This window comes from Solea solea, chromosome 12 (assembly GCF_958295425.1).
Source record: "Solea solea chromosome 12, fSolSol10.1, whole genome shotgun sequence".
In the NCBI taxonomy this organism is placed as follows: domain Eukaryota; kingdom Metazoa; phylum Chordata; class Actinopteri; order Pleuronectiformes; family Soleidae; genus Solea; species Solea solea.
In genome coordinates this window covers 19,954,268-19,977,361 of record NC_081145.1, presented here as the reverse complement: position 1 = coordinate 19,977,361, position 23,094 = coordinate 19,954,268, and the positions used below count along the sequence as shown (strand labels likewise).

The 23,094-nt window shown below is 39.9% G+C and overlaps 4 protein-coding genes across 5 annotated transcripts in view; 2 read left to right on the top strand and 2 right to left on the bottom strand.

Moving 5' to 3' along the window:
* Positions 1-23,094, bottom strand: part of LOC131469481 (troponin I, fast skeletal muscle-like) — a 145,771-nt gene that overhangs the window by 9,120 nt on the left and 113,557 nt on the right. The window lies entirely within an intron of this gene.
* LOC131469479 (troponin I, fast skeletal muscle-like) lies at positions 385-9,129 on the bottom strand. 2 transcript variants are annotated; one of them, XM_058644430.1, is made up of 7 exons: positions 8,984-9,129; positions 2,548-2,580; positions 2,399-2,435; positions 2,158-2,286; positions 1,691-1,780; positions 870-1,046; positions 385-559 (listed from the first exon to the last, which is right to left on the bottom strand). In XM_058644430.1, the coding sequence occupies exons 2-7, from the start codon at positions 2,553-2,555 to the stop codon at positions 470-472; spliced, it is 531 nt and encodes a 176-aa protein (XP_058500413.1). In that variant the 5' UTR covers positions 2,556-2,580; positions 8,984-9,129; the 3' UTR covers positions 385-469. The 2 variants fall into 2 exon arrangements, with proteins under 2 accessions (XP_058500413.1, XP_058500412.1); XM_058644429.1 differs by lacking the exon at positions 8,984-9,129 and adding an exon at positions 4,256-4,331 and having other exon boundaries at positions 386-559.
* cpa4 (carboxypeptidase A4) lies at positions 6,527-11,751 on the top strand. The gene is made up of 11 exons (XM_058644428.1): positions 6,527-6,797; positions 7,153-7,234; positions 7,889-8,023; positions 8,164-8,262; positions 8,710-8,811; positions 9,020-9,121; positions 9,579-9,689; positions 9,818-9,908; positions 10,236-10,435; positions 10,744-10,828; positions 11,085-11,751. Exons 1-11 carry the CDS (start codon positions 6,730-6,732, stop codon positions 11,270-11,272), a joined length of 1,263 nt encoding a protein of 420 aa, XP_058500411.1. The 5' UTR covers positions 6,527-6,729; the 3' UTR covers positions 11,273-11,751.
* On the top strand, positions 12,139-22,781 carry smc1b (structural maintenance of chromosomes 1B). The gene is made up of 25 exons (XM_058644423.1): positions 12,139-12,551; positions 13,261-13,449; positions 14,040-14,152; positions 14,242-14,445; positions 14,762-15,000; positions 15,338-15,596; positions 15,880-16,020; positions 16,163-16,245; positions 16,410-16,617; positions 16,811-16,996; positions 17,131-17,322; positions 17,398-17,544; positions 18,206-18,343; positions 18,541-18,657; positions 18,882-18,988; positions 19,112-19,253; positions 19,346-19,491; positions 19,977-20,130; positions 20,684-20,782; positions 20,909-21,065; positions 21,174-21,328; positions 21,614-21,765; positions 21,884-21,953; positions 22,063-22,173; positions 22,259-22,781. Exons 1-25 carry the CDS (start codon positions 12,443-12,445, stop codon positions 22,400-22,402), a joined length of 3,762 nt encoding a protein of 1,253 aa, XP_058500406.1. The 5' UTR covers positions 12,139-12,442; the 3' UTR covers positions 22,403-22,781.

Here is a 23,094-nt window from a genome sequence, read left to right as displayed (position 1 = left end):
ATTTAAAGATTCTGTATTAATAATTTATATGAAATTGCTGGCAGGCATTCGTCTGGCTGTATCGCACTGTAAAATTGAAGTAAACTTAGTTGAGTGAATCTTAAGCCGAGTCCGTACTACGCGACACCCCATCAAATGTCAGGTCATGAAGACGTCAAAGTGAAGATGGACAAGTCCATTATGCAAGGTTAAAAAAAAAATCTGCATCTGATCCCACAATCATTCATGATTGATATTATCATGACATCACTGTGAAGTCAGGAAATCACATTGTGCAGTGATGTCTTATCTTTTGCTCCTGATAAAAATGATATTAGAGACACAATTAACAGGACGTTTAGATGATAAGACAAACACGTAAATCCAAGTAAACATGAGGACAGTTTCTTCAGAAGATGATGTATATTTATTTGATTTAAGTTTCAAAAAAAAAAAAAAATGAAAAGACTATACTGTAAATACTGCAGGTTTAAGCCTCGCCCTCGAACATCTTTTTTCTCCCGTCCATGCCAGCTTTGTCTTCTATGTTTTTACGCCAGTCACCGACATCACGCAGTTCCTGAAACATCAAAATGGCCAGATATCAGAGCTGGATCAGGCAGTTTAATGACACAATCAGAACCTTTACATGACCTGCATTAAATATGGGTATTTTATGTATTGTTTGCAGGTCTAAAGGTTGATTTAGAAGCACATTTATGATGTAACAGCTTGAAAATTAAAAGGTAATTCACTTTATTAGGTTTTTTACCCACTACATTAACAGGCCCCCACATTTACCAGCTCCTAAAACTAATTTACTGCTTCTGTCAACTAAGGCGCAAAAAGATTAAAAACACACAAGTGAGTAAGTCCAACCAGCTCCTCACCTCCTCTTTCACCTCCTTCTTGACCTGCTTCAGGTTGGCCCTCAGGTCCAGGTTGACTGTATGTTTGGAGCCCAGCAGAGCTTTAAGCATGGCGTCAGCGGACATACGAACTTTCCTGAGGACAGGTTTCTTGAATTTGCCCATCAGGTCCTGAACTTTGATCTTCAGATCATCAATCTGGAAGGTGAAGATGATATAAAGACATCACGGAGGATATTCAACCCTGGATTCACTACACTTTAGTTAACTGAAGCAGGAAATATCTACATTTAATGGGATCGTTTCAGGGGTTTGTATTGTTGTATACAGCACTGACGCCTAGTAGAAAAAACAGACTTTTACCACTTCAAATGGCTTAATTGCGAGAAATCTACACCCACTTTAAGTATACAATATCTTAAGATTATGTTCACTGATTTTTTTTGCAGTTCGGTAGCCTTTTCTCCAGCACTGCCCATGTGTTAGTACCTCATATAAAAACACTTTCAATAATACTCTGATGTGAGCCATTGAAACACAGGGTTCTGTTATCATACAAAATACAAACCATCTGGTTTGCGGTGTACTTCAAAACAAGTTTTCCCACTAACATTCAAAGGAATGAACACTATTCCCTCATCCACGCCATTCATCCACCGACATCAGTATCATATTCAAGGACATTTTGGTCCCAGAGGTGCTGGGCTTGTCACAATGGGGACGGTAGGAGCTGGGAATCATCCCAATCTAGCAGCTGCCATGACATACTTGCTTTCTTTGGAAACATTCACTCCATTTGAAAATATCTACTGGATGTTTTAACAAAACTTGGTAAGACAAACCTCCTTGTTGGATTTCTTGACTTTCATCTCCAGGTCGTATCTCTCCTCATCGATCCCGTCGATCTTGCGATGGATCTCCTTGCACAGTTCCTAAACACACAGACATGAGAAAGATGTCAAGTTCCATAACTAACTGCACTGTGGACGAGTTAAAGTTCATTACAGGATCAGCGACATGAGACCATTTACATCTCTCTTCCAGTCTTCTGCGGTCACAAGTCATCATGTTTTCATTACAGGACATGATGTTTTGTATTCTTCCTCTAGACTGCACAAAAAAGGAAGCCAGTGTCACAGTGTCCTGTATTTTTGGCCATCAGGGGGCGACTCCACAGTAAACTATAACCCCATTTAGACTCAAATAGACAATAAAGCACAGTATATATTGGGACATGGACACTGTGCGATGTAAGTTTAATGATCGTTTTGAATGCATGATCATGTGCGGCTGTGGGTTTGTGACGTGCCTGCAGCTCCTGCATGCTCCGGGGCATGGACACAGAAGGGCAGCTCTCAGCCATGTACCTCCCCCTCTCCTCCTCCCGTTCCCTCTCGTCCTCCTCCAGCAGATCTTTGGCGATGGAAAGCATCAAGCTCTGCCAAGGAAACAATCAGTTAATGTTAATGAAGTACATTCCTCCATTACCCAGTTTCAGCCTGACAAGAGTGCTTTTGCTTCATTAAATATTTTGTAAAACAAACTCTTACCTTCAGATGATGCTTGCGGCTCGATGACATCTTTTTTCTGAGGAGAAAACGACAGTTTGAGCCAAAAAAACAAAGAAATGTGATACTGGACTTCGTTAACTACACATTTTGAAAGTGAATAGGTCTCAGACAAATAGAGAACCACTTACTCTGACATGTTGCCGTCTGTTTGGTTTCAAATCCTGCACAAAAACAGAATTTTCCATTTTTTAAAGAAATTAAATCGTAAGTTCTTTCATTTATAATCAATTAGAACAAGCCGTATAAGAAGAGGTGATGGTGGGGTCAGGTTGAAGGGGAATGGGATTGGAATGTCTCATTCGTGTCTCACAAAAATAATATCTCCACTTAGAAGAAACATGACACTGACTGTAGATTTGTGGTCAGCCTTGAGGAAAAAGCTCTTGTCTAAATTAGGGTAAGGATCAGTGGTCCAGTTGTCACCCCTACGGGCATCCCTGTCATTAAAGGTCTATGTTCTGGATGATTATATTCTGGAAGATTATCGGGAAACACCTGACCTCTACTGTGATGGTACAAATATCTCAAACATGAGCCATTCTCTCCTTAAATAGAAACCATGCAGAACAGTCCTGAGCCACAGTCACTCCATCTGAGCAACAGCGATTAAATTGTTATTATGATTATGTAACAAGGGGGAGTTGTTCATAAGTTGTTATTTTTCCTCCAGATTCAAGAAAATCTTTCAAAACAAAGTACGAGACAGTATTTCTTATTATGTAAATCTAGACTGTCAACAGGAGAACAGAGGGATCGGAAAAAGTAGTGAAATAATGACAGATGCAAAATCTGTATTTTAACATAACAACTAATGGGTCCGGCTTCATGTAACCGATGTCAATCCCTCCAACAGCTACATCATCTACAGAAAGAGACATTCCCAGGAACAACCACAGTAGATAATACATGGATTTGTCACTATGTCTCATTAGCCAGTCAATATACATGTATATATACATTATGTGGAAACAGCATGTATATAAAACTGTGTTTGTCAATGTTAGAGTATCATCTGTGGTCAGTTGTTTCTTTTTCCCTGACCCACAGACACATTTTCAACTAACAGCTTTTGTAATTAGAAATGTACCTCAAGATGACATCTACATGCCTTAAAGATTAGTGAACAAGAAGCCAGACACAAATAACAAAATAAATGTAATCTATGTATGAGATTCTTTTTAGAAATGGGAGGAGACATCACCTTCACATACAAAATGGATTTATGTTTAAATTCATGCCATTCAAATCTTTGTTAATTTACATCACACATATTGAAATTACATTTATATTAGACATAATTGATGCATGTATTTGTGATGTACATGTATATGTGCTTTACAATGTAAAAGAAGACAAGCATACACAACATGAATAAAAAGTGGTAGCAACTTATTCACAAAAAGTGATCACGTAGTTGCACATTACTGTTATTGTTTGTAGTCACACATAAGCAAATTATTGACTCTGAGACATTAAATCTATTCAAATCAGATATGATCAAAAAGCTACAAACAATGATCATCACTTCCAAATAATGAGTCCATTTGCACCAGTATAGCTCACACCTGCAGCACAGACTGCTTCACCCCCAAAATTAACAACACACCACGGTCAACAGGAACTTCTCCAGTTGACAACAACATCCTAAAGGAACATTTCCTTATGAGTGGGTTATCTATTTAACTCATCCAAAACACATTTGCTTTAAGAACATATAACTTAATCAGTCAACTAGGAGATGCATTACAATAAGTGCAACAACAGGACCAAAGATTCTATCAATCTAATGTGTGCCATGAAATCAGCTCCAGTGGAGAAAAGAAAACACTGTCTCACCTTTTATCTGCAGATAGAAACAGAGTGGAGCAACAGGTTTGGGTGGCAGCTCAGTTTTGGGACCATAAGTTGGTTTATATTGCAATCTCCAAAGGCAAAGGAGACCCCATCTTTCTCTTTATGGAAGTTGATTTACTCATAGACCAATAGGCTCACCACTAACATTCCCTTCACACACCCACCCACCCCCAAAAAACCTCCACCCTCACTGACCATTATAAATAACCCCTGCCTTCAAGATTGTCTCGCTGATTACACTATTTTCACATTCCCAAAAACGGGAAAAAAAGAAGTGAAAAATACTGTGAATATTACTGTGAATATTGCCATTATATATAACACATCATATGCCCGCTGCTGAAGATAAACCAAGGATGGATCCAAGGCTGTTTTTAATGAAGGAAACCATGGGAGCAGCAGTGATGAAAGCTGAGGATGCAGCAGGTGGGAGGCAGAGTGAGTGGAGTATCAAGACGGTCATTTAAGACACACTAAGTAGAAGCTGTTAACAGCAGCTGGCCCGAGGAAAGAGTGAAGAAAGACAAATAGCAAAGGGAAAATGTGAATCAAGACCACTCCAAATTATACTGCAAATAGTGTTAGTCAGCGGCTGAGCTCCAAATTCAGATGTCTTGGATAGATTTTTGTGATCAAGCTGCGATGTTGCATGACTTTTGTTTGTATTTTGGCAAATGTAAAGATTTCAGATCCAGAGGATCGAGGTTGGCAGGCTGCAGGTTACACATATGATACTGGCACAGGGAGTAATGAAGGTGCTGTGGCTAATCTTTGGAGCATGGCAAATTTGACTATTTACACTAAAGGGCTTTCTATACTTTCAAAACACAGTTCATTTTAATCATATTAAATAAACAAGTCAAGCACTTCCCATCTCCCCAATGTAAGCAGAAAACCATTTGCTCTGCAAAGCGGCCGGAGTGAGTAGATGGAGAATTTCAGCCATGGCTGCATGTTGACAGACAGTCTGCAGCATGTGAATCCACCCACTAACACAGAGTCTTACAACACGACTACTACATTTTAACTGGATAGTATAGACAAATCAAACACATAAGTAAGTGTATTTAGTGGTTTTAAAGCAAGGTATTCATTGAAATGATAGTATATCAAGTGTCAGCAGCTGTGGGAACGTGAACCTGTCTGCTCTGTGCAGCAACAGGGAAGCATCACAGAGCAGCAGAGTTACATGAGACATTCAAATGAGCATTAGATAAAAGTGGATGAAAAATGGGTCAACTTGGGAGGGAGAGAAAGAGAGAGGAAGAAGTGACAGCTGCGCAGATGTTGCACACTGTGGTTCAACAATGAAACTGCACTAAACACTTTGACTATTATGACTACTATTATATTTTTCAGCTCCAGATACCTGCGGCTAAATGTTTTGTGCCTTTGTAAATGGTTACCTGAGGCATAATATTGTTGAAATTGCACTTATTTTTCTCAAGAAATTTCAGGTTGTTTTGTAAAAAAGACACTTAATTCATTCGGAGTGCTTGTTGTTAATAGGTTGTTATGCTATTATTTGACTGGTCCTGCCCACTTGAGATTAAATTGTGCTGTATGTGGCCGCTGAACTAACATGGGAGGTCATTATAGGAAACACTATACATTTACATGTAGCAGAGTGAGGCGGCTGCACAAAGGTAAATGAAAGTGACTGCAGAGCTGGCAAACACACACACACACATACACACACGCACGCACGCACACCTTTTCCCCAATGATAAAGTTTATCATCTGGTGGAAAACTTTCCACACCACATGCCTGACGCTTTATACTTCTCAGTATAACGCCTCCTTCTCCTCTCCACCACCTGACATCCATCAATCTGTCTGATCAGAAGTCTCCCTCCTAACATTTCATTTATATTAGAAGCAAAAAGGAACGTTTCCCATGGTGAATACCATATATTAACACCATGTTACTGATTTTCAATTCCAATAAACAGAATCCAAATTTGACATGGGCGCTTGTTGCTTGTAGCCATACTTCATTGGCAGCCATCTCACCCCATCTTAGTGTTTGTAATGCGAGGCAGTGTTTGGGCGACACAGAAAGAGTCGTGTGGAACTGGTAGTCTTAATCAGCATAGTGGGAACAAGAATGTTATAGACTTTCATTTAGATTTTCATATATTTTTAAGTTACACATGACTACAGCTTTAACAGATTAAGGATATATAATACCAGATGCCAGATTATACAGAATTATGTTCTTAAATGTTTATACCAGAGTTTACTCGAGTCAGTAAAATATCTGGGGAAACCGCTTGTATCTGCAGCTGAGCACTGGGGAAAATGATACAAAGCTTAATCACCATGTTTGTCTTTCAAAAATAACTTGAACTGTGAACTGTGTTACGTGGGAAGGGTACACCTGTCTGCTCATTATATTAGACTAAAAGAACTGATGCTTGTCACACACTGTCACACGGAGTGGATCGTCAGACAACATGAAAGGCCTGGTCTGGTTGGCGTTGGTGCTTGTGGCTGCGGCTGAAGCTGAGAGATTTTTCAATGGGTACGTTTATCGCTGCATTTCGCAAGAAGAGCAGTCTTTTCTCTGAGTTTAATTTATGACAACATGTAAGGATCCTCATTAACTGGTGTCAACATTTGTGGTGTCAACAGAGTTTATTAATACTTGCTATGATGCCAGCTGCTGGCTTTGCAACTGCTCCAGATAAATGTGGTGACACCATACACAATAATAAATATTAGTATATATATACAATATAAAGTACGCCACAGATTTGGGCTTATGTTTCATATTTAATCTTGATTAGGCGGAGTCTTCTTTTCAAAATGAAAAGTAATTGACATCTTAACACAGATTGCATATTCAATAATGTTGACTTTACTGACTTTCATTCCAGAGATCAGGTCATTAGGATCAATGTAAGGTCTGAGGAAGAGATCCGACTCCTGCGGGCACTGGAGACGAAAGAGGAGTGGGAGGTATAAACATAAACACACAAAATATCAACACCAACATTCACCTTTTCTCAGCTATAATAGTTTGCTTTCATACAAAACACTAACACCATTGTATAGTTAATAATAACTGTATCAAGTTTATAATAAAGCTGAAGTTCAACGTGGCAAATGCTGTTAAAAGCAGTTGGCGTGTAAAGGAATGATGGATTTGAAGAAAGAAGACTGGAAAACAATTTGCATGATGTGAAAACATACGTGTAGGTAAGTGTAGGTAGCTTAAATTTCAGCGTAAGTAAAATCCACTGCAGTGAAGGCAAGGATTAGCCACACAGGAGGAGACAGCAATGCTTAAATCTAATCAGTACCTCCCATATATCTCACATCTAATAAATAGACAGTATAAGGTACAGGAATGCTAGTGCTGTATATTGGATAGGAGAGGAGGATTAAAAGACACCCCTCATACTGATGTTAACAAGTTCTCAGTTCACACTGACACCATCACGCTAAAGATTATGACAGAACGTTCTTGTTTAGCTTCGTGCCATTTGTCACTAGTCCATGTTCCCTGAATCATTTGAAAAATGATCCATTCTGCACACTACACTTTCAATCTAGTTCAATCCACTGTGTTGAGGCAAATGATGTGATTCCTCTATGCCTATTTGATCCCAGCTGGACTTTTGGCTCCATCCTGTCTCCACTGAGCTTCCTGTTGACATCCGAGTCCCATATGCCAGTTTGAGCTCTGTGAAGGAGCACCTTCAAGCCCACTCCATCCCCTTCACTGTCATGATTGACAACCTCCAGGTTTGTAAATTGCACACTCAATTTTGACATATGCATCGATCTATCACTGCTCACTGATCATCGAATCCTGGGGCTTAGTTTGATCGTGATAAAGTTGTGATAATGATGTTGAATGCTGAAATGTCACATGTCACTTTTAGGATGTTCTCGATGAGGAGAAGACTGAGATGGAGAAGAACAAGATGCAGGAGCGCAACACCAGAAGCTTCAACTTTGGGGCCTATCATTCTCTTGAGACAGTAGGCTATACATGCATATATACACACACTTATTCACTTATTATATTATATTAAATGATATTATATCATGCCTACATTTGAAGTATTATTAGAGTTTTTGTCTCACAATTGAGTCAAAAATGTTGTAGTGGCCAAGGTCAAGGAATTGGGCTTGGGCTAAATAAATATGCATGATTTATCAGTAAGTACAATATGAAGTAAGTTTCAAATATTAGAATCTAGTAACTATATAAAGGTAACAGTGTACTTATTTGACGGTAAACATTAACATAAGCTGCTCTTTAATAAGAGAGTGATAAACAATTCTAATTATTTAAAATAAATAAATTCAGAGAAAATAGCATAACAAGAACATGCAGCCCTTTGCAAAGCCATCTCCAGTGACAGGCACTGAAATGCAATTAACCAATAATCTTCTAATCTTGAACGCTTGACTGTCTCACACAGCTCTACAGCTGGATGGACGACCTGGTGGCTCAGCACCCTAATCTGGTCACCAAGCAGGAAATTGGGAGGTCCTATGAGAACAGGCCCATGTATGTGCTCAAGGTAGGATACCTCGTCCATGACATGACATAAATGTCAACATTACAATTACATGTGTTCATACCTGCATGTCTGAGCACCATATGGTGATAAATGTGGTAATAGTGAGTTAGTTTTGTTATAACTAAAGTAAAAAGTCCTTTTTGTGTAAAGTGTATTTGACTTTATACAACACCTGCGGCGTCTTAAGGATGTTTTCCTTCATGTTTAGTTCAGCACTGGTGGCTCCAAGCGTCCTGCCATCTGGATTGACACAGGAATTCACTCCAGAGAGTGGGTGTCTCAGGCCACTGGAGTGTGGACAGCCAACAAGGTAGGCTGTGGAACTATACTGTCTGAGTGAGACAGAAAAAACATTAGAAGAAAATAATCTTGGAGGTGCATTTTAAAAGCTGTAGTATGATTAATGAAGCTGACATTATTAGTCAAATGACCTAAAATACACAAAAACTGATTTTAGTTGCTCAAATGAAAGGATCCTCAGTTTTTCTTAAGCATAATTTCATTGTATATTCTTCACACAGGCTACTGTATAATACTACATTTGTTATTGTTGGTTTTAGACCCAAGGTAAACTTCTATCTCAGTACATTTGGCTTTACATTTACTTTCTTAAACTGTCTTTATAAATAAATGTGTCTTCCTTGTTTCTCCGCTACACAGAGTGTATTGTGAATTGTCTTTGTGATCGTCTCTGCTCACATACATAAGTAATAAAACATTGTTTTGTGTTTGAGAGAATGCCTTGTCTAATCAGTGTGTTTGCTTAGATTGCCACTGACTACTCTAAGGACGTCTCTGTGACTTCTCTTCTGAACAACATGGATATTTACATGCTGATCCTGGCCAACCCTGACGGCTACGCTTACACCCACTCTGCAGTATGTCACCACAACTCGATTAAACAGTAAACTTATAGCTAAATGTACAAGTATATAAGTATAAGTACAAGTATAAATTGTTGAATGAAAATTATTATTTGTATTAAGTGAAGTGATCTGATGTACAGGACCGCATGTGGCGTAAGACCCGCTCCAGGAACTCGGGCTCAATGTGTCGTGGTGTAGATCCCAACAGGAACTGGGATGCTGGCTTTGCTGGTGAGTGTAAAAAAGAGTGATGCTCTCTATTTCCATATGCTGCCTACAGAGTATAGATTAATGTTTTATTAATACAAATATATTATATGTAACCTATACAAATATTGGACTAGTGGGCAGAAGAATGTCAAATTGTCATAGAATAGAACTGCATTGTATGCAATCCAATGCAGCTACTGAGTGCCAATCTGTGTTCATGTAAAACTATGTCATAAACTGTTTAAACTGAATGGGAGCTGCCAGTCTGTACCAAAAATCCCACTGAGTTATCCATACTTTTCTGTGTTGTTATTATGTGTGCCAGACAGTTTTGAATCTCCCCTTCAGGTCCTGGTGCCAGTAGGAACCCCTGCTCCGATTCCTACCACGGCCCCTCGGCTCACTCTGAGATCGAGGTTAAAAACGTGGTGAACTTCGTCAAGAGTCACGGCAACTTCAAGTCTTTCATCTCTGTGCACGCCTACTCGCAGCTGCTCATGTACCCCTATGGTTATTCCTGTCACAACGTGCCCCATCAGCAAGAGCTGGTAAGAAATGAGAAATTGAACTGTAGGGAGGCATGTGGCAGATTGGGATTTCCCTCACAGGGGGAGATGTCTGCCTTGTAAAGTGGGTAAAATTTAGCATCATATTTTAAATGATGGTATCTTATCTGAGGCAGCTTCTAAACTAGGTAAGGCTGAACTAACAAATCTCTTCCTTTATTTAAGTTGAGTTTGTTAAAGTAGAAAACTTAAAAAGGACAACACTATGACAGCCGTTCTCTTGTTCTCTTGGTATAAATGGAGAGCTTATATCCTAACATTACTATAATGTCCTTGTTTTGTCCCTGAAGGACTCGGTTGGCAGAGCTGCAGTACAGAAACTCACTTCTCTCTATGGCACCAGGTACAAAGTTGGAAGCATCTGCAACATCATCTGTAAGAACCTTTTAACCTTTGCTTTACTACTTCATAAGAAAAAACTTCCTATTACATTCATATATTATAAAACTGCATTTGCCAGCAATACTTGTTGTTTTCTTTGGTTCAAAACCCTTAGTTTGAGTTCTAAATATCTAAATATTGCAGTTCATATACAATCACGACAGTGTGGCAAACAACAATGTTATTATTATTACTGATGCTTACACTGTTGCCACTACAGTATATGACTCATGTGTCTTCATCTCCTCAGATCAAGCCAGTGGTGGCAGCATTGACTGGTCCTACAATCTGGGTATCAAATACTCATTTGCCTTTGAGCTGAGGGACACCGGTCGCTACGGTTTCGTACTGCCATCTAATCAGATCATTCCAACCGCTACTGAGACCTGGCTGGGCCTTAAACATATCATGGAGTACGTCCGGGACCATCCTTATTGATGATTAAGAGATGAATAAGCATGGGTGGACTTTTGTCAAAAATATGTTCCCATAAGACTGACCTGCATTCTCATTAATATTTCATAAGACATAAATGATTTATCTCTTTGTTTTGCTCATAATGCTTTGAGGAAATGAAGGTGATGACGACCATTTCCTGGATAAGAATGTAGTCATGCACAGTGAGCAACACATGCATTACAGTAGGTTAGTAAATGGAAGGAACTGGATATCATCGCCTTCATGACGATAACCATTTCCTGGATATGAATGTGATAAGGGACAGTGGTTAGGTCATGGTTTTTCTTCATAGTATCAACATTTTATAAACATACACATATAATTATGTTTCTATCATTTTTTTTTTTTAATGCAGATAAATTGTGTGGTAATGTGTTTTTGTGAGACATGGTTGCTTCCTCCTCAGATTTACGCTATCTTACTTTAAGACTGACCAATAAAGTCACATAGACCAATAATGTTGTGTTTCTTCCCTTTCAATTTCATAAGTCAATGAATATCTTCGATGTTTTTTTGTATCTACTTAGTCACAAGAAAGACAGTTTTGGTCTCCTTAGCACTTCTTGTTTAATCTGCTGTACAGAGACACAGCAGTAGTAAGACATTAGTAATGTACGTGATAACACAGATCATTTATGCCATAAATTAAGTCTTCATATTTCCATTAAAGCCCCACCCAGGTGGCAACAACACTATGTGGTGAAAGCAAAGGCTTTTATGGAAACAATAAAAATGAAGAATATGTCCCTTTTTTAACCCATAAGTTACACCGTGCAGCAGCTCTTACAATTATAATGAAAAGTTGCAGACAAAACTGAGGTGGTGTGTCCTCATCCTATAACATGTTAATGCCTCAACCTAAAGCCTGAACTTAAGCTAACCACATTTCACATAACTTTGACAAGATTTTCGGTTCAGCCTCATTAGAGCTAAGCTTTGATTCGCATGAAAACTAGTGAGTTTAAGTGAAATAAAACAAGTGTACACACACGTACACGTAAATACGCGGGCGCGTACACAAAAAGAGAGAGTTTAAAATGGAGGAGTACCTTAACTTTCCCGCCTGTGTCTAATCCCGTCGATCGTTCTGTCCATTACTCAATCTGCAGGAGTTAGCAGCTCCAGTCTTCTGGAAAGAGTGAATTCAAAATGGGCTATTTGAAACAACTTGGCGTGGAAAACTTCAAGTCGTGGCGAGGGAAGCAAATTATCGGTCCTTTCATGAAATTTAATTGCATAATTGGTACAAATGGCTCAGGTAAGTAGGTTCTATAAACTGTCTCCAGCGAAAGCTAAAGCTAGCTGTCAATGCTAACAGGTTTTTAGCATGAAACTTAAATTGCTACATCATTTATGCGTAAATGGCTGAATAAAATATACTTCTTGTAGTTTATGTACAATTTTATATTTATATTTAATGCCAATTTTTATATTTAGCTCAAGTGAAGAAGTTTGCTTCCATTAATATGCTGCACCAGGTCTAGTTATTAAACGTATATTTTTAGTTAAAAGTTTTAATCCAGTTTGAAACCCACTGTCAGATTTGCATTAACTTGGTTTTGTTAATTACAGAATAAACACTTCATTCACTGCATTTTTTTCAATTCAGACACTGAATTTTTCAAATATATTCTATACATCTCTTTCCCTAACTTCTTAGAATGGTCTAACAAACTTTTTTAAACTGTCACAACCCAATGTACAGTAAAAACCATTAGAAGAACAAATTTGTACATAATGTAACAATTAGGACTATTATTTACTGCAATATCTGAATTTACTTTGAATAGGTAAACAATCCATTCCTGGGCAATGTTTGACAAATAAATTACAACCTAATTTAATGCATGTGTTACAAAAAACACAACAGATAAAGAGTACTACCTCAAAAAACACCTGAAACCCATCTTTGGGTCCTGATCCCGTCTCTGGGAATGACTGCTGTAAAACATTTCACATTATACTAGGCAAGTCCAACGTGATGGATGCCCTGAGCTTCGCCATGGGGGATCGGGCTGCCGTCCTCCGGGTAAAGCACCTCAGAGACTTAGTCCATGGAGCCCACGTTGGGCAGCCTGTGTCTGACACCACCAGTGTTGCCTTACACTACTGTGATGATGAGGACCAGGTGACCGTCTTCAGACGGAGGATCAGTGGTGAGTTTAGTTTGATGAGTGGAAATGGGTTTGTATCACACTGGTGTTACTAGTTATTTTGGTGATGATCCAGAAGCTGGATTCAGGATGTTTTTTAAAAGACTATTGTTAACCTTGAAAAATATACTGTTTGTAAACTCAAATCATGTAGGTCAGTGATACTGTGAAATGGGAAACTGAGCAGCCTCTGGTGGATGTTTGCTCTCTGAGTGCTTTCTCACCTCTGCGAAGGAGATTATGATTTCTGATCCATTGTTTTTTTTGAGCTGCATAACTCAAAAGATAATCTGTGAATTAAGGTTAGGGGTCTGGTTTGTCTTGGACACAAGCAAGGGGAGCTTTAAGGTAAAAAGATTGGGAACCACTGCTTTAGTTGGCTCACAAACTCAAGTCGAGGGAAATAATAGATGCTGCACTGCTAAGACCTAAACCAAAACACAAAACAGAAGAGCTTTACTCTGATTAAGTTAGTAATGTTAATAATTCACAAATATACTGCACACTTGCTTCTGCTACTTTTAAGCTTGATTCCTATTTCTCCTCAGAATAAATGCATTCTTGAGTTAAAACTGGTCATCTGTATTTTTCAGGTAATTCCACTGAGTATTGCATCAATGGTCGAACTGTTAGTCATGCCAAATATATGGAGGAGCTTCAAAAGATTGGCATTGTGACCAAAGCTCAAAACTGTCTGGTGTTCCAGGTAAGATGCCAGTGTGTATCAGGATTGCATTATATAAACATTAAATGCAAAAACACAATGGTAAAAAAAATCACAATGCTGGTCACCAGGGGGCAGTGGAGTCCATAGCTTTAAAGGATCCAAAGGAGAGGACCAAGATGTTTGAGCTAATCAGCCAGTCGAGTGAGTATGCTGCTGAGTACGAGAAGAAGAAAATGGCACTGGCAAAGGCCAGAGAGGACACCCAGTTCCACTTTAACAAGAAGAGAGCTGCCAATGTGGAGAGGAAGCAGGTGTTCCAGGAGAAAAGGGAGGTAAGGTTGTACAAAAAAGACGATGTGTCCTGTTTCTGTTACAAAGCATCTGAGAGACACCACTAATGATTTAATATTTACTGTTTAATGTTCAGAGGAGTTGCTACACTGTATAACTGAAAATATTTTATTTAAAAAACGATTTCTGATGAAATTAAAGAAGATGAGAAGAGAGCAACAAGGAAGTTTACATTGCCTAAATCAACTGTGTGCTCCCAGGACACATATGATGGAATAAGTGGTCGTCTTGTGACTTTCTATTGAGCATTAATGTCTGTGGACTGGTAGGTACATTCCCCACCACTTTATTTTCCAGGCTGAGAAGTTCCAGGCTCTGCTGGACGACCTTCACCAAAACCGCCTGAAGCTGAGCCTGACTGAGCTCTATCATAATGAAAAGGCCATTGGCATTCTCAGTGACAACCTGGGGGAGAAACAGCAGGCTGCAACTGCTTTGAACAACAAGGTGATGACCTTGGAGCAGACTTTAAAGACCCACAAGAAGGAACACGGACGCCTAACTAGAGAGCAGCAACAAATTGAGAAGGAAATCCGGTGGGTCTGTGTGTAGAGGTTTAAAGCAGTATGTTTTCATTTTGCAGTATATTTGAGAATAATCTCTTTTTATTGGTGTGAAGTAAACATAAATTTTGGTGACGGAGATCATCATCAACTCTGCTTTTGCGAACCATCTGTGTACTTTATACAGATTGGTGGGATGGTTATCCCTCACTTTGTATTTCTAAACTTAATATCTTTGTCGCTTTAAATTATTTTTAGCGTAGAAAAGAGGAAGTTGTTCGTCTTTTATAGGTCTTGCATGTAAAAACATTTTAATCTCAATGCGAGTTTTTGGTGAAACAAAGTTTAAATAAATGTTTTACTCACCCAGTGCCCAGGAGCATACCCTGTCACAGTTTAGGTCCCAGTACATCAGCACCAAGATGAACACTACTCATCACATGAAAAAGGCTGAGGAATTGCGCAAGGCCCTGAAGAGCAAACAGAATATGCTAGCCATGAAAAAGAAGGAGATTGCAGAGAGTCGGCAGGAGATTGCTGAACTGGAGAAGACCTGGAGGAACTATGAAAAGCAGGTCCAACAGCAGGAAGTCTCCAGTGGGAGGGACATTGAGCTAGGAGCAGATCAGGTGAGTATCAGACATCAACTCCTTTCACCTTGAATTAAGTTGTGTACCATATCATAGTCTACATAGAGTACATCATTTTGTGTTCATTTCTGCAATCACATAATTTATAAAACCTGGAGGGTCTGATTTACTCTTACAGTCTTTTTTTTTTTTTGATTAATCACTTGGACATTTGCATTGGTGTTAAATGCACGGTGCATACTTACAGCTTGCTGGAAAGCTTCAGGAAAAACAAAAAGAAAAGAGTGACATCCTCATTGTGTGTTTATTTTTTTGGCTACAGCTGGAGCGATACAAGGAGCTAAAGGAGCTGGCCCGAAAGCAGGGGGCTGTTCTCAGGCAGCAGGCAGAGAAACTGAACTGGGAGGTGAAAGCTGATTATGAAAATGTGGCTTTTGTCCAGCGCAGAAAGAAGGAAGTGGAGGTACTGTACGAGAAACAATTTGTGATGATACCACTCACCTTTCAAGTTACCAAACACAGACTGAGATGTAGAAAGAAACACACATTTTAACAACTCTGTGATTAATATATGTTTAATTCATCTGAAACATCACCTGCTGCAGCATGGCATCAGGAACAGCCAGAGTCAGCTGGAGGATTTGACGATTAGAGCAGAGAAACTGGAAGACTACAGCAAAACCTGCGAGTATGTCAAGACTATAACTTCAATAGCACATGTTGTCACTTTGTCCTTGGCTGTAGGAGATGTTTACTCCATGGTGCTTTATCAGAGCAAATTAAATACTTCATCACAACATAGCGTGGCAGAAGGAAACCATGCATACATTATAAGGACACTGTATGTTTCAGGGCATCCCTTGAAGAGTATTGTCAACTGGAGAAGAGTCTGACAGCTGAGCTGCAGAGGGTTCAGCAGCGCTGTCAGGAGGTGAACCAGGAGCTGGGTCAGGTACTGGAGGAGCTGGGGAATGCTCGTCTGGACAATCAGGAGAGCAGACGGCAGCTGCAGCGCAAAGAGCTACTTAAGAAGCTCCAAAGACTTTACCCTGAATCTGTGGTGAGAGACTAATTGTTATAAGTCATTAAACTTTATATATAAATTTGTTTTCAAGAAGCTGCCAGTAAAACCCTACAAGCGAAAAAGCTTATTTATTTGCTTAAAGGTGAAAAATATATGACTTAATTGCAGTACATGTATTCTGCATCCACTCCTATATTCTGAACCAGTGTTTGAAATTTTCCTGTCACAGTACGGTCGACTCGCTGACTTGTGTAGTCCCATCCATAAGAAGTACCAGCTGGCTGTCACCAAGGTGTTTGGCCACAACATGAATGCTATAGTGGTGACCACAGAGAAAGTGGCCCGCCAATGTATCTCATTTGTTAAGGAGGAGCGTTCTGAGCCTGAAACCTTCCTGCCCATTGACTACTTGGATGTGAGTTGAAACCAAAGCAAGTCCTAACTTTTTGGGGCAGTTGTAAATAGAAAACATTGAGAAATGCTGTTAAATCTGTGCAGAATGTGCTAATATCCAGCAGCAGTGGTAACCATTGCTACTGTGTGCCCCAGGTGAGACCTCTGAAAGAGCGACTGAGGGAGGTGCCTGGTGCCAAGATGGTGGTGGATGTTGTCAAGATAAATGCTACCACAGGGGCGGCCCATCTGAAAAAGGTGGTCCAGTTTGTCTGTGGCAATGCCTTGGTGTGTGAGACTATCAAAGAGGCTCGGAATATGGCGTTTGGTGGAAAGGAGCGCATTAAGGTAAGCTATGAGTAAGGAAAGTTCAGAGTATGGTCTCTGGTAGCAGGTATTTTTATTAATAAGTGTTTCCTGTAGACCATAGCGCTGGACGGGACGATGTTTGCAAAGTCAGGTGTGATCTCTGGAGGCTCCAGTGATCTGCGGAGCAGAGCTCGCTGCTGGGAAGAGAAGGATGTGACGAGGCTGAGGGAGCGCAAAGAACAGCTGACAGCTGAGCTACGTGTGAGTCACTGACAACGCATAACAATCCCAAACAAAAGTCTACCATTAAAATGTCCCTGGTGTAAGATTTTGGTGAAATTATTTTTCTCTGACACAGATTTAACTGTTAGTTCAGTTATTTGTCCCAGAAGGGTAACGGAGTTTCACAACACTGCACTTTTCACAAATCTATGAAATAAGTAATATATTAACAGCTGACAGGACTGGACAGCAACAACATGGATGCATAAACAAACAAAATATGGATGTGTTATATTATAATATATATACATATAAATAAAATGATAAAATGGACACCAGCTGGGTTAGTGGCAATATATCTAATTTTTTAATTGAATTATTTTTAATTTATTTAAGGAAAGGGACATTGCACATTGATAATCATTAAAATGTAAATATGCCATGTTGTAGCCTGAGGCTAATTTCTGCCTCTAGTCCCTTGGCAGGTTGATGTTATAAGGGATAAAAATGAAAATACATTCAGGGAAAGAAAAACATGGGGACATGAGAGCTCACAACATTTTTCAAAAGTTACATTAAAGGAGAGAAGCTGTGTCTGTTCTGTGTACGTAACTGTATAATGCACTGAACTAGTGAGTGAGGATTGCTTACAGGACTGCGTACTTTCTTCATGATAAACAGTACTGTGTTTTTATGACAGGATCTAATGAAGCTGAAGCGGAAGGATTCGGACCTGAAACAGGTCGTTGCTCAGGCCCAGGGTGCTCAGATCCGCCTCAAATACTCCAAAAATGAGCTGGAAAACCTCCGGAAAAAAAACATCCCCAAGTGCCAAGCAGTATGATAAAATCGAATTGTTGTTGGGTTGTTGTTGATTTTTAGTGCAATTTGTGGGATCAGTGTCCTTTTGTTTTCAGTCTTTCCAGTGTATCCTGTTTCTTGAACTTTATTTTCCCTGGTTTATCCATGCTATGACGTAAGAGTTCATGACTTGGCAGTAATACTGTGTCTGTCCTGGCTGCCTGTGGTTTTCAGGAGATCTCTCGCATGGAGAGTGAAATAGAAAACCTGGACTATCAGATCCAGATGCAGCTCGAAAGTGTGGAGGCAAAAGAGGCAGAGATGGGGAAGATCAGAGACCAGATCAACCAGGTCTGTTCCATCTGCTGATGTGGACTTAAAACAACTTCTGTCTCTTCTGTTTCTAAAAGTTAAAATCACATCATTTAATTCACAACAATTCAATAAACACATAATGCCTCAGCACATTGTGGTAAGCATAATAATTCTCATAAAAAATTGCCAAGTTGTTTACCTTGCGATTGGCTGTAGTGTTTTTACCTGTCAGTGATCAGTCTGATGATCTTTGTATTCAGATGGAGGACCTGGTGTTTTCTGATTTCTGTGCTGAGATTGGTGTGAACAACATCCGGGAGTATGAGCAGGAGCACCTGAAACAGCAGGCAGAGCTTGATAAGAAACGGTACTCCAAACCATATCTACATCATTTTCTGTATTGCATATGCAAAATTTAAGCAGCCAAGCGCGTAATAAAGTTATCAGATTAAACAACCGAAAATTCAGTAATTTTTAATACCCTCTTCAGGCTGGAGTTTGAGAGTCAGTGTGCTCGTCTGAGTGTACAACTTGAGTATGAACAGGGACGACTGGAGCAGCAGAAGAAGCAGCTTCACAAAATGGAGTTGACCATCATGGAGGAGGAGAGAATCATGGCAGAGCAGAAAGAGGTAATCAAAACCCTTTACAATTAAAGGGCTAAGTACAGCAGTCTGGCTGAGATTTATTTAATCTGCCACTGCATGTCTGTATTTGTCTGCAGGATGAGGAGAAGCTGCTGCTGGCAGTGGAAGAAGCTCAGGACAAACTGCTGCAGGTGGAGAATCAGCTGCTGTCCAAGAAAAGCAAAGTGGCTGCTGCCAAAGCTGAGCTGGACCAGAAAACCCAGCGCCTTCGGGAGATCAGCAGGTAAGATGGCACTGTTACGTGTGCAGTGTGTGTCTTGCGCTTGACTGCTGCATGTCTGCGACAGAGCCACTACGAAATAATACTTTTAAAAGTACTTTGTACTCAAATAAATGCAAACATTATATTGAACGAAGGGTAACAAATACTACCAGTGATACTATTGATTGTATCTATTGTCTGTTGATTGTTTATTGTTGATTGTTTATTTATGTTTACTGCCTGTTTTGCACCGTGGGTCTGAGAGGACTGCAATTTCATCTGTGCTGTATGTCGTACATATAGTACATTTGACAAATAAACTACTTGACTTGACTTGACTTGACTATTACTACTCATCACCATCACTGATTGCATAGTGTAACTATTTTGGTTGCCTATTTCAGATTGAACTTGTTTCCCCTTCAATGTTGACTTAGAAACAATCAAAATCCTAAGAATTAACCACAATTTGACACGGGCCTTTTTCCTATAACTCTTGGTTTCAGAGATTCGGTGAATTTGCAGCGGGAGCTGATGTTTGCCGAGACCGCATTGGAGCAGAAACGCTTGGGCAGACACAACTTACTGCTGGCCGTCAAGATCCAGAATGTGCCCATCACTCTGCTGTCAGGGAGCCTGATTGAAATCAGTCAGGTGCAGGTAGGACAGAGAGGTGAAGAAGTCTTCCTAACGTCACAGATGTGTGGCTTTTAAAACATACTTGATAATAGTTTGAGTTAAAAGGCGGTCCAAAGACATGCACGCTGCGGTCAGGATAACTGGAGACTCTAAGGCTACGGTGTATCCACACTATTATGTTTTCTTTTTTTCTGTATCTAGAAACTGTATCCAGATGAGCATTACAGCTCTGCTGCCAATGACCAATCGCAATAATGTCAAGACTAAAACACAGTACTGGAATTTTTAAATTGAAACAAAACCAGCAGTGTCCCCCAAATCTCAGAGGTTCCGTGGATTGAAAAAACCAGGGTGTGGATGGCACACACATTCTGAGCAGCATTAATGCATTTTTTTTAGATGAAAATGGTGTAATGTGGATGTAGCCAGGATGAAAGGAGTGTGTGAATGGTTTGTTTCTGTATTGTGTCCACTGTCAGCCTCCCTCCTCCAGTGTCACCTTCAGAGCATAAGCAGGATGGATATATGATGTAATGTTGTCAGTCTGATCTGACTATGTTTTTTTTTTTGCAAGTTGGACACAGAATCTGAAAGCACTTTGGCCACCACTGACATCTACGAGAGAGAAGCTCAACTAGTCATCGATTACTCCTCGCTCGGGGCAAAACTCAGGGTGAGACATCAAGCCTCACTATTCTCCTAATTCTGTCTCTGTGCTGCTATTCATTTGTATGACCAACATGAAGCAGAGGAACATGTAAGTACAGCACATGCATGCCTTCAATATTTGTGTGTTCAGAGTTTGCAGACAGAGGAGGAGATGGAGGCTCACCTGGAGAAGCTGAAGGCTTCAGTGTCCTCCATCGAAGGAGTGCTGCATCACACAGCCACCCCCAATCTGAAAGCTCTGGAGAGGATGAGGGAGGTGAGGTACAAGTTACAGGGAGTGACAGAAGGTAAACAAACCCAACACTTTTATTGAAACATTACATTCTTTCATAAAGCCAACATACCTGTTACTTTATGTCGTCATAACGCTGCGTTGTTACCTCCTCTTTACTCAGCCTTCGAGGCGTGCTCCAGCGCAGCCAGAAAGTGCTACCAGGAGTTCGAGAAAATCAAAGCACAGCGATGCCAGACCTTCAGCCAGTGCTTCGAGCATGTGGCGATTGTGATCGAGCAGATCTATAAAAGAATCTGCAGGAACCGCAGTGCTCAGGTGAAGCAACAAAATCCCGTTCTGAACACTATAGTGTATGAAGTACATGAACCTAAATCCACACCCTGTTATCTATATCCCGGCCTCGTATGAATGTCACTTTTGAGTTCAGCTATGCCATAAACAATACAACTGGACATTGCAGATGGTGTCAGAGAATATCATTTTATTTTCCTAAAACGGCCCTCTTTTAGCTTTCATACAGCAAAAAACCTGTGTTGAAAATGTCACGAAATGCCACGTCTCAGAAAGAGAAATGGAATTTGTCTGCTGTGTATTCTTCAGGCCATTCTGAGTGCAGAAAATGCAGAGGAACCGTACCTCGGAGGCATCAATTACAACTGTGTGGCACCGGGGAAACGCTTCATGTCCATGGACAATCTGTCTGGAGGAGAAAAGGCCATCGCTTCTCTGGCGCTGCTGTTTGCCTTTCACAGGTGAAACCTGAGAGTTCAACAACGCTGCAACAGAGACTACAGTTTACACTAGATTACGATAAGAGAAGGAAAATATACAATGAAATAAAAATGTTTTGCTTGTGTCATTTCTCTCAAGTTTCCATCCGGCTCCTTTTATTGTCTTGGACGAAGTGGACGCAGCCTTGGACAACACTAACATCGGCAAGGTAAGTTTCCTTTAATCTGGAAAATGAGCGTCGTCGCCAAAGAGGCAGGAAGAGATAGAGATTTTATAATAATTTAAATATCAATAACCCTATTGAATTGTGTCCGCAGGTGACCACGTTCATCAGGGAGGAGTCCAAACACAACATGCAGATCATCGCCATCTCTCTGAAGGAGGAGTTTTTCTCCAAATCAGACGCTCTGTTGGGAGTCTATTCAGATGTAACGAGCACTTCGGAAGTCAGAGCAACTTTTTTTCCTTTTTAAAATAACAGTTACTAAATAGTTTTCGTCCCCTTCCTCACAGTTTGACGAATGCATGTTCAGTGGCATTCTGAGCCTGGACCTTCGACCGTACCCTCTGGCTGAAGAAGACAATGGGAAAACGGCCGACAAGGAGGAGAGAATGGTTGTAACCCAGGAAGCAAGTAGCCTGCGTTCACCTGCATGAAAAAGCCACATTATCTTCAACTTTGAACAGGCATAGAGGCAAAAATAGTTACCATAAAAGAAACAATACTTTTATACGTTTTAGTACGCTTTTACATCACCTCTTATCACTTTGCATGTTTCAGAGTTCCTCAGCTGTTCTTATTGGCAGTGTTTTGCCTTGTTTGTAAATCCTGAAGCTGACCAGGGATTATAATCTCACAGACAGCCTTGAAAACTGGTGATAACATTACAGAACTTAAATTACAGAATTTAAAGAAGAGTTTTATGTTAATGTTATTCAAGGGTGATGAATGTTGCTAAATTAGTGCGTTGTTTGTTACTTGAACTGTTTTATACTGTATTTAAATGTGCTGTTCATTAAACCTGAGTTGAAGATACGTCGTGCATTTTGATGTGTGCGTTACTTCCAGAATTAGGAAAATCTCATTTAAAACTACATTAATGGTTTTTTTTTGCAGCTCAGGAACTTGTATTAGTATTCTTGTTTTTGATAATAACAAAATATGCAACAATCAAATATACAGCAGGGATCAGGTGAACTGATGTTATGAAAATGTTATTTTCACTACTAAAGATAAATTAATGTTTGGCCAAGGATGCTGCAGGTCACTGCAGCATAACTGTTAACTGTAGTTACTAACTAACTAAAGTTTACAGTTATGTGAACGGACAGTTTATGAAGTGCTGTGG